The 10,590-nt window shown below is 44.5% G+C and overlaps 1 protein-coding gene across 1 annotated transcript in view; it reads left to right on the top strand.

Annotated features, from left to right (window-relative positions):
- Nucleotides 1–2,111: 2,111 nt before the first annotated feature.
- The window catches only part of ERFE (erythroferrone), a 30,821-nt gene continuing 22,342 nt past the window's right edge, over nt 2,112–10,590 (top strand). Inside the window, exons 1-2 of the mRNA XM_068280669.1 lie at nt 2,112–2,169; nt 3,126–3,326. Of these exons, the coding sequence (XP_068136770.1) occupies nt 3,201–3,326 (126 nt within the window). The 5' untranslated portion in view covers nt 2,112–2,169; nt 3,126–3,200. The remainder of the gene's footprint in view (nt 2,170–3,125; nt 3,327–10,590) is intronic.

The following is a 10,590-nucleotide window of genomic DNA, read 5'->3' as shown; positions in this document are numbered from 1 at the left end:
CATGAAATGCTTTTGAAAACAAAGAAAACTGTGAGAATCCCCCATGGGGAAGTAGGCTAGTCCAAAACCTTTCAGTTCTGTCACATTTTAACAGCTCATTTGTTTTGTTGGAGTGGTCCTTTAATGTGAAACCCCTCATCAGTAAGTACGCGCTCACTGCAGGAAGTCTTCTCAGCAAAGATGCTATGGTAATTACTCTCCATTTACAAATGGTATAGCCTAACTTTCCTTAAATCAAAACTGAGACAGATGAGGAAATGTGCCCGGAAAAGCCTTCTTCTATGTGTGCACTGAAATGGAAAAAATCAAAAATCAACTAAAAATGTCAGAGTGCACTGGTGAAGGGCTCTGCCTCTGACACAGGAGACCTGGGTTCCAATCTTGGCTCTTCCTGTTCAGTAAGTCTGCACCTATTCAGTAAGGAGTCCTTGGGCAGGACTCCCCAACACTGCTACTGCCTATAGAGCGTGCCCTAGTGGCTGCAGCTCTGGCACCAGGAGAAAAGCGCAATATAAATGTTCTGTGTCTTGTCTAGCTTCTCAGTGGAGCTGACATAGCTTAGCCAGGTGTCCTTTTTTCACCTGTTCTCCTTCCTTAGGGAGCGTCCTTCCTTAGGGAGCGCATGATTTAGATTCTCACTTTAGCCAGTGGGAACGAAGGACACAATGGTCTGTTTTAAACCCGGGGCAGATGTGTTCCCACCATAGGCTACAGGGGCATAGCAATGGCCATAACAGCCATAGCAACTGCTATGTAGCCCTGCAGCAGAGGGGGGGCAGGTTGTACTTGTGTTCACTATTAACTTTCCTTTGTTTTTTCACCCTCTGACTTTGCCTCTTAGCTGAAGGAATACTCAGTGTACATTGCATGGGAATGTAAATTGGTTTTTAACTCGTATCCATAGGGTAGGTGCAGATGGCATTGCTTAAGAGTGCCTCCATCTGAGGGCTCCATTCAAAGTTTTGCTATGGGGCATACATTTTTACGTGTTGGTGGTTCAATGCGTAAAAATTTACGCATTGATCCAGTAACGCGTAAAAATGTATGTGATAATGTTCCTGCACTAGCGGGAATGCGTAAAAATGTACGCAATGCGGCCCGGCTCCCCCGAGGTCGGCAAGCTGCCAGTGGGGGACTGGAGCAGCAGTGAGTGACTACGAGGGCACAGGATGGCTGCATGGGGCTGGGAGAAGTCCCAGGTAAGTGAAACTCATTTTTTTATTTTGCTTGGACCTTCCCTTTAATGCAATGGATCCAACAGATCCAATGAAGCCTCACAAGTGTGGATGGATCCGATTTTATAAATAGGATCTGTCCACAGTTTTTCATTGCGGTTAAACAGACATCAAAATGTCGATTGGAACCCAGCCACAAAGCGGAAGTAAATACTTATGCTGGGTACACACGATGAGATTTCCCGTTCGATTTGCGGATCGATACGATTATTTCAAACATGTTCGATTGGATTTCGATCGTTTTTTTCGTCGATTTTGCATACCTATCATGAAAAAAACGATCGAAATCCAATCGAACATGTTTGAAATAATCGAATCGATCCGCAAATCGAACGGGAAATCTCATCGTGTGTACCCAGCATTAGGCCCGTTTACACTTCGTTGCTCTCAGTTATAACTGAAAGATCAACTGATTTTCAAAGTAAGTCCAATGTTTTCCTATGGCACCTTTCACAACACATTTTAACTGAAATCTTTTTCACAATGCACTGCTATGGAGAAGAAAAAGAATGCGTACCAACTGATTAAAGGGACACTACAGCGAAAAACTGTACAATTTAAAATATGTGCAAACATATACAAATGAGAAGTACTTTTCCCAGAGTAAAATGAGCCATAAATTACTTTTCTCCTATGTTGCTGTCACTTACAGTAGGTAGTAGAAATCTGACAGAAGTGACAGGTTTTGGACTAGTCCATATCTTCATAGGGGATTCTCAGCAAGGCTTTTATTCTTTATAAAGATATTCCCGAAAAAGGATTTAAACAATGATGCTGTCTAGCTTCCCTGCTCCCTACACAGTTTTTTGGCAGTTGGACAGAGCAACTGCCATTCACTAAGTGCTTTTGAAAATAAATATATCCCTGAGAATCACCTATAAAGCGATGGGCTAGTCCAAAACCTGTCACTTCTGTCAGATTTCTACTACCTACTGTAAGTGACTGCAACATAGGAGAAAAGTAATTTATGGCTCATTTTACTTTGGAAAAAATGTACTTCTTATTTGTATGTTTGCACATATTTAACATTTCACAGTTTTTCACTGTAGTGCCCCTTTAAGTGTAAACGGGGCCTTACCTGGGGCTTCTGCCAGCTCCTTGCAGCCTTCCTGTCCTGGATAGTTTTGGTTTGGTCGACATGGCAACTGCGCAAGCGCTACTCGGGCCACGCATAAATTAGCCCAAGATGCTATTGAGGGCTGGAACGCAAAGAAAGATTACAAGTCTTATAAGTCGACGGTATGACCGAACCGAAACTAGCTGGCGTAGGGAGAACGAAGGAACGGGGAGGACCGGCGCGGGACAGGAAGGCTGCACGGATCTGGCAGAAACCCCAGGTAAGTGAAACACTTTGGTTTTTTTTTAACTATTCAGTTCCGCTTTAAGTTTTCATTGCGATTAAACAGACATCAAAATATCCATTTAAACAGAATGACATTAGAGGCCACCATGAGGAGGAGAGGCGCTGTAACAAATATCTGTTCAGGTTGCATTCTAAAACGTTACACACATTCACATTTCCTCTTACTCTGCTTCTTGGAATAAAGTCCCAATTACACTATAAGCTCCTGAGTGTACGTGTGCGGGGCGTAGGGTACACGGGGCTGTTATCTAAACTGAGGCGAGAAGACAGCCACAAGGAGATACAGGCAGAGAGGAGGAAGCAGCAGCAGGGAGAACAGACAGGACACACACTGACTGCAGACACAGCTAGCCCTTTTTTAGCTGAAAATTGAGGAAGTCATATTCTTATTAGAGTAGTTGGACTGCTTCAGTATTATAAACAGTGGCTGTAATTTGCCAGTCTCGATAGTGGATGGAAGGTTTGGCAATGTGCATACTTGCTTAGAATTTTTTCCACCACCTGGTTATCATCCTGCACCTGTACAGATTACTGGATCCAGAGTAACCTGCAAGATTACATTCCAGAACAGTGATCTAAGGTGATTGGCTACTCTCAGCAGAATGGATGGAGAAGGCAGGCCTATCCCTCTGCGCTGTGTGCTAATGACGTTCAGTATGGCGGTGTCACTAGTTCTTCTTTGCGCTGGACCAGCCTGCACCCATAAGAATCGCGGATCTAAAATTCAGGTAAGAACTCTATAGAAAACTGTGGACATAAAAAATTGGGGGCGGGGACAATGTTTGGCAGAGGCACAAGTTATACCATGGCAGTCATCATCAGCAGTTTTGGAGAACAATGCCCAGGAAGATTATAGTTTCAAAATTGTGTTCTGTTACGTGACAAAAGGTACATTATGTGCTATTACATTTTTGCACCATAGAAGATATATGATCAAGTTGTAACCAATTAGAATTTCATTGCATTTTTTGCAGATATAATTGAAAAATAAATATTGAAAATGGTGCTTTTTTTGGTAATTTACTAGGTTGGAACCTTCACCTAGGTCATTTCAGACCATAGTGGGTTTTCATAAAGGTCAGGGAATTTGCATCTAAGGGATTGCAGTTATATTAACACAACTGCACTGGGGTTTTTTTTTTCTACTTATCTAGGCCAGCAGACTGTATCAAAGTTACATTTTTGGTGTGGAATTGTGTGCATGTTTGGGAAAATCCACTATTGAATCAAATGTCTAATCTTTTATCATTAAGACATCAAATCAAGTATCTGTAAAACTAGGGTCTTGATTGATTTTGCTTAAAAAAATAAATAAATAAAAAAAAATCAAATCTTGATCAGGAAACTATTAATATTCCCAGACAGATTTTTGGTATTGTTTGCTCTTCCAACCAACCTTTTAGCAATCCTTATTCATCCCGATGTATCTTGGCAAAAAGCGCCAGTTTTGCCTTAGGTTTTCACATGTCGTCCCAGAAGCATTGTGGCTTGCCAACAGGCATTTTACCAAATTCCAATAGTTTTTTTTTATTATTCTCTTGCAACAGTCAAATCCTTCTACTGTCACTCGAAAGGGAGTGGATGGTGACACCAGACACTGATGGATCGTGACCTTGGAGTTTAGATTGTGGGAGGGATCACACTTGTGTCTGCAGTAACTGCAGATGATTCCTCACAAGCATCTCCCCCCCACGATGTGTGCGTTTGTCATGTGATTGAGCACAGTCCTTTTTTTTTAGCCAGGGAATTTTAATGAGGACTGACGCGTGTTGTGTGGAAAAGTAATGCATGTTGTATGTTTTTTTTTCTTCTTTCAGAATAGCAGATGCAGTGGCGTAGCAATAACAATAACAACAATAACAATAATATTTATATAGCGCTTTTCTCCCTGGGGACTCAAAGCGCTGCGACCCTGCATTATGCAGTCTCAAAGGCTCGGGAAAAGAGGTATATTTTTAGCCTTTTTTTAAAGCTGTCCAGAGAAGGAGCCTCTCGTACTGATTGTGGAAGTGAGTTCCATAGAGTAGGGGCTGCATAGGAAAAGGCCCGAGCACCAAATGTTAAGTGTATCCTGGGAATAACCTGCTTCATCTTGTTGGCAGAGCGGAGGGTGCGTGAAGGGGCATAAAGTTCCAATAGATCCGCTATGTATTTGGGTCCCATGTGGTGTAGAGCCTTGAATGTCAGCAGGCAGATCTTAAAATTGATTCTCCATTTTACTGGCAACCAGTGAAGAGTTTGCAGTACTGGGGTGATGTGTGAGCTGCGGGGGGCATTGGCTAGGAGTCTGGCTGCAGCATTCTGTACTAGCTGTAAGGGGCGCAGAGCCTTATCTGTAGATCCGATGAACAGGGCGTTGCAGTAGTCTAGGCGGGAGGATACAAATGCATGAACCAGGGCAGGTAGGTCTTCAGCTGGGATAAGGTGTTTGATTTTCGCTATATTTCTTAGATGGAAGAAGGAAGACTTGACAACAGCTGATACCTGCTGTCTGAGTTTTAGATTTCCATCCAGGATCACCCCAAGGTTTCGCACAGAGTCTTTATACTGTACAGTATCTCCCCCAATTGCTAGTTTGAGGTGGTGAGCGTTTTGAACTTTATCCATCATGTGTGGACCACCTACCACCAACACCTCTGTTTTGTCAGAGTTCAGCCTCAGCCAGCTGGTGTTCATCCAATTTTGTAAATCCACTAGACACGCATTTATGGATGCTGATGGGTCTTGGGTGCCAGGCTTGAAGGACAGATACAGTTGTGTGTCATCTGCATAACAATGGTATCCTAGGCCATAGTTCTGGATTATTTTGCCCAGTGGGAGCATGTAGGCTGCAAAGAGTAATGGTGATAGTACAGAACCCTGTGGAACTCCATAGGCAAGTGGCACTGGATTAGAGTAGTGTGTGCCCAGACATACTTGCTGTGTCCTGCCAGATAGGAAGGTCTGAAACCATCTAAGAACAGTACCCCTTAGTCCACAGTAATTCTTCAGTCGCTGGATAAGAATTTCATGATCCACAGTATCAAATGCTGCTGACAAGTCAAGAAGAATCAGAACTGAGCAATCACCTTTGTCCCTTGCAGTAAGTAGATCATTCATTACTCGGACTAATGCTGTTTCAGTGCTGTGCCTTTTCCTGAATCCTGACTGAAAAGTATCAAAGATGTTGTTATCTGTAAGCCTGGCTTCTAGCTGGTTGGCGACTGCTTTCTCGATAACTTTTGATAGGAATGGTAAGTTCGCCACAGGTCTGTAGTTGGTTACCATCTAGTGATGGTTTCTTCAGGAGGGGTTTTATGATTGCTTTCTTTAGTTCTTCTGGGAAAAGACCACTTTGCAAGGAGCACTGAGTGATTTTGTGAAGTGCTGGCCTGATCAGCTCTGGGCACTGCATTAAGGATCCAGTTGGGCCAGGATCCAGGTCGCAGGTAGTGGGGCGGAGACTTTGAATGAGAATTCCAAAATCTTCTACACTCAGAGTGTCAAAGACTTGCCATGGTGGTACGGTAGTAGGCATATGCAACGTCCAGTGGTCAATTGATGTAGTTGGTGTAATGCTGGCACGGATGATAGACACCTTGTTTGTGAAGAAGGCAGAGAATTCTTCACACCTTTCCCTGGAGTATGTGGTTGGGGCTTTTAGGCAGGAAGGATTGCAGAGTGATTCCACTGTGTGGAAGAGTTGAGCAGCTCTGTTGTTGGCTGTAGATATTTTGTGCGAGATAAAGTCTGATTTTTTCTTGGTTATTGCTTGTTGGTATTGTCTGAGGTGTTGAACTAGGCTAGATTTGTGCTCCTCAGACCCTGATTTACGCCACTGTCTTTCTAGTCTGCGCCCTTTCTTTTTTAGATCCATGATGGTTTTGTCAAACCAATTAGCTTTCTGCTTTTTGGTTGCTGATTTGGTGCGCCATGGGGCAATACTGTCAAGTGTTTCATATATCGTGGTGTTGTACTGGGTTACTAGAGTGTTTGGGTCCATTTGACTGTGGAGCAGATTTGTAAAATCCAGGTTGGCAGTTATCCTCTCCGGTGTTAATTTACTCAGGGGACGGGTTTTGATTGTTTCTTTAGGGAGCTGCTTGATAGGGTGATGTTCAATAGTAAACTGTATTATGTGATGGTCTGACCACACCACTGGGGTTACTGTTATGTTACTAATGTCCATTCCAAGGTGGAACAGTAAGTCTAGCGTATGCCCTCCTCTGTGGGTAGCTGATTTTACAACTTGTGTGAAGCCTAGTCCACCCATGAGATTTATTAGTTCATTTGCATCTTGTGATTGAGTGTTATCAGCCCGGACGTTGAAGTCACCAAGGATGATCCATCTCGGATAAGACAGAGTCAGCATGGCCAGAAGTTCTGGGAATTCCTGTAGGAAAGGGTCAGCATCTCCGGGGGGACGATAAACCACTAAAATTTTGAAGCCTTTACCAGCTGAGATCTGGGCACCTATACATTCAAAGGACTTTGTTGAGCCAACATTCAGGGCTCTGAGCTGCAGAGTTGTTTTGCCACAAATTGCTACACCCCCTCCTCTGCGGTCTCGTCTTCCCTCACTTAGGACTGAGTAATTATATGGGATGGTTGCTTCCAATGTGGGGCCCGCATTGGCATCAATCCAGGTTTCTGTGATGCATGAAAAATCGCATGTCTGAATAAGGTCCGCAATAATGGCTGTCTTATTGTTTATAGAGCGGGCATTGCAGAGCAATGCAGTGACTGCATGGGGCTTAGCAATGGCGACTGGGTTCACTGCCGGGGTGTTACTGCATCTCTGACTAGGGACATGGTAACTTCTGCTACTTTCAGCCTCTGATTTCCAGTAAACATCACTGGAGATCGCTGGAAAGTTCTTTCCCTTGAATGGACCTGGGTCCCTGAAGTTGGACTGAGTCTGAGTGTGGCACTTTTTATGGGCCTGGCCGCCTTTTTTACCTCTGTGCGTTTTATTTAAAATCCCTAGAGATTGCAGCAAATTAGCTTGTTTTTTCCCAATGTGAGATGCAGCTCTCAATGGCCTGAGAGATAGTAAGAAGCTGGCTAAGATTAACATTGCTCTTTGTGAAGGAATGGGTTAAGTAAGCTCTTCCTTTGATTGTTGTTGTTTATCAGTGGGGGGTAGACAAAAGCAAATGCTGGCCTTGTGAATCTAATAGGAGAGGTGTGAAAAGTCCATTGATATGCGGAAGCATGGGGCCTACTAAGGTTTACTTAGAAAGGCAATGGAGTCAATATAATTTCAGCCTCTGAATGCATTTCAAGTATTTGTACAGTCTGCAAAAACGGATTGCCAGCTGAAGGATATTACTGGGGGATGCAGAGGTAGCACCGATCCAGGGCCCTCCGTCAATGGCTCTTTATTGGCCCTCTCCTCTTTATTGTTATTAGCTCTTTGTTGGCCCTATGCTGGTTGTGATCACTGATGCATTGAATAGTAGTAATCATTAACAAACGGTTCCCCATCCCCTTCTTGTACCTCTGACACTGTGTTGTCCTTGGCAGGGTTTGTGGCACCATTTCAATTGTTATGTATAGAATGCTTTGAGGGGCCCAATGTAAAACTTGCAGTGGGGCCCAAAGCTCCTTAGCTATGCCGCTGTGTAGATGGCTCCTGAAAGCACAGGGGTCCCATAGGAAAGAATTAGTTTTGCATGCGATCTCGAATTGCGGCAAAATGCCTCCAATTTCAACAAGTGTGACCCCTGTCTCTTTGGAAGTTGTACTTGGCTTTCGGTTTACCATCCTCACTATTCTGCCTATTCTGGGGTGGGTCAGTTTTCCTCTTCTGGTTGGGTTAAGGGACAGGGGCGTAGCAATAGGGGTTGCAGAGGTTGCGACCGCATCGGGGCCTTAGGCCAGTTGGGCCCCGAAGGGCCCTCCTTCAACTACAGTATTAGCTCTCTATTGATCCGGTGCTCATAATAATCACTTCTATAGATACTTTGAATAGTGGTAATCATTAACAAACTGTTCCTATCCCCTTCTTGCACCTCTGACACTGCAGTTGCCATTGGCAGGTTTTGGTGAGCTGTATCCATTGTCATGTATAGAATGCTTGGGGGAGGGGGGCTCAATATAAAATTTGCGTTAGGGCCCACAGCTCCCTAGCTACGCCACTGTTAAGGGAGGTTGGCTTCCTAATATTTGCTGCTGTTGCCACACAAACATCGCAAAGTACTGGAAAAGTGCTCCAGTGTGATTCAGCCCATAGAGCTGGAGTGAATAATTTGCAAGCAGCACAACATGTCAGTGTGAACAATGCCCCAATGGCAATGGGTTATTGTTATATGCAGGCCCGGATTTCTGGGAAGGTCACAGAGGCCATGGCCTAGGGCGATAAAAATTAGCAGGGCGCAGGACTTGGAGAGATAAGAGGTCACATGTCAAAGTAAATCACCTCTCCTGCTTTGCTCTGGTCTGCCTGAATTCCAGAGATCCCTGCATCTCTCTTAAGCCCCATACTCACGGGGGACGGCCGTCGCCGCAACCGCGTGGCATGCGCATGTTGCGGCGACAGTTCGCCCGTGTGTACGACGCGCGCGCCCCGAACTGTCGCCCGTCGGAGCTGTCGCCAGGCGATTGACATGTTCAATAGCCGGCTACAGCCGTCGCCGCAACCTCGCCGGAACTGTCGCTAGCCCCGCATGTGTATGCGGGCTAGCGACAGCTACCCACAGACAGTACACGGAGCATCCGGCGGGGGGGAGGAACCTCTGCGACAGCTTCCGACGCATCGCTAATCCCTCTGCTGCCGTGTGTATGCAGAGGGACTTGGCGACGAGCTGTCGCCGAACTGTCTCCGAACTGTCGCGCACACGCTTCCGTGTGCAGCGACAGCTACAATTGTCCCCCCGTGAGTACTTAGCTTTACTTGTGCAAAGTGTGTGTTATGGCAGTCAGCATCTGCTGTCACCTGTATGATGAGAGGGGACAAACAATCTGCTGTGAGAAGAAAAATATATGGTCTCAAGTAGCAGAACTCTTGAGTTCCGATTAGTTTTTCTCATGCAGCATGCATTCACGGGCAGAAATTAGCAGCTCTCCCCTCTCCCTGACTGATGATAGTTTATTACTAGTAGGTCAGTGCTGTTAAAGACCTCAGATCTGTTGAATTTATGGCTTTTTTTTTCCTCCTAGAGAATGACAACATTCTTTCTGCTACAGTTAAACTCTTTCCTGGCTTGTTTTTGTCAGCAAAGTACTGTGTTGACAATCAGTGAAAGCAGGATGTTTTGAAACAGAATGACAACTGTGTTACATTTATTTATTTTTACAAAACAATCAATGCATCTCCTGCTGACTGTATATATAGCTGTGTGCCTAACATCTTGTATACAGTAACACAGTCTGAAGACGGCTCATTAACCAAAGGCTCACTGGTTTTCTTTGGATTAGCCAATAAAAAGTGTTATTTTGTTACAAAACTTCCTGCTGACTGATTTTAAAATCTGTCTATACTGTCACTGTGTAAAGTACACCTGAGCTTATGCTGGGTACACACAATGCAATTTTCTGACAGCTTTAATGTCAGATCGACTATTTCCAACATGTCCGATCTGCTTTCCAATCAATTTTCTGAATGATTTTTCATAGAAGTGAACAGCAAATTGATCGAAAAATTGAAATTAGATCAGACATGATGGAAATAATCGACCTGACAGTAAATCTGTCAGAAAATTGCATCATGTGTACCTCGCATTACACTACATGTATGCCAGTGTGTGTAGTGTCGGATCCTTCTACTTACCTGCTCTCTGTTTTGGATGGGCTTCTCTGCATTGTGCTGCACTGTCCCCTATTTGTGGCTCTGACTGCAGCAAGTCGCACAGAGGACAAAGAAGTAGCGCTGTCCACTGGGGCTCCTTGTGATTTTGCACTCCTGTATGCATGTGCACAGGAGCCGAGGGAGTGTTATGGGTATGTGTACTTGACAAGTGCTGCTGAGTGCTCATACATGAGCATCATTTCTGAAGTATGCAAGCCCAGAAC

The sequence above is a fragment of the Hyperolius riggenbachi genome, chromosome 4 (genome assembly GCF_040937935.1).
Source record: "Hyperolius riggenbachi isolate aHypRig1 chromosome 4, aHypRig1.pri, whole genome shotgun sequence".
Classification (NCBI taxonomy): domain Eukaryota; kingdom Metazoa; phylum Chordata; class Amphibia; order Anura; family Hyperoliidae; genus Hyperolius; species Hyperolius riggenbachi.
Note: the sequence above shows the minus strand (reverse complement) of the source record. Positions and strands in the feature narration are given on the sequence as shown.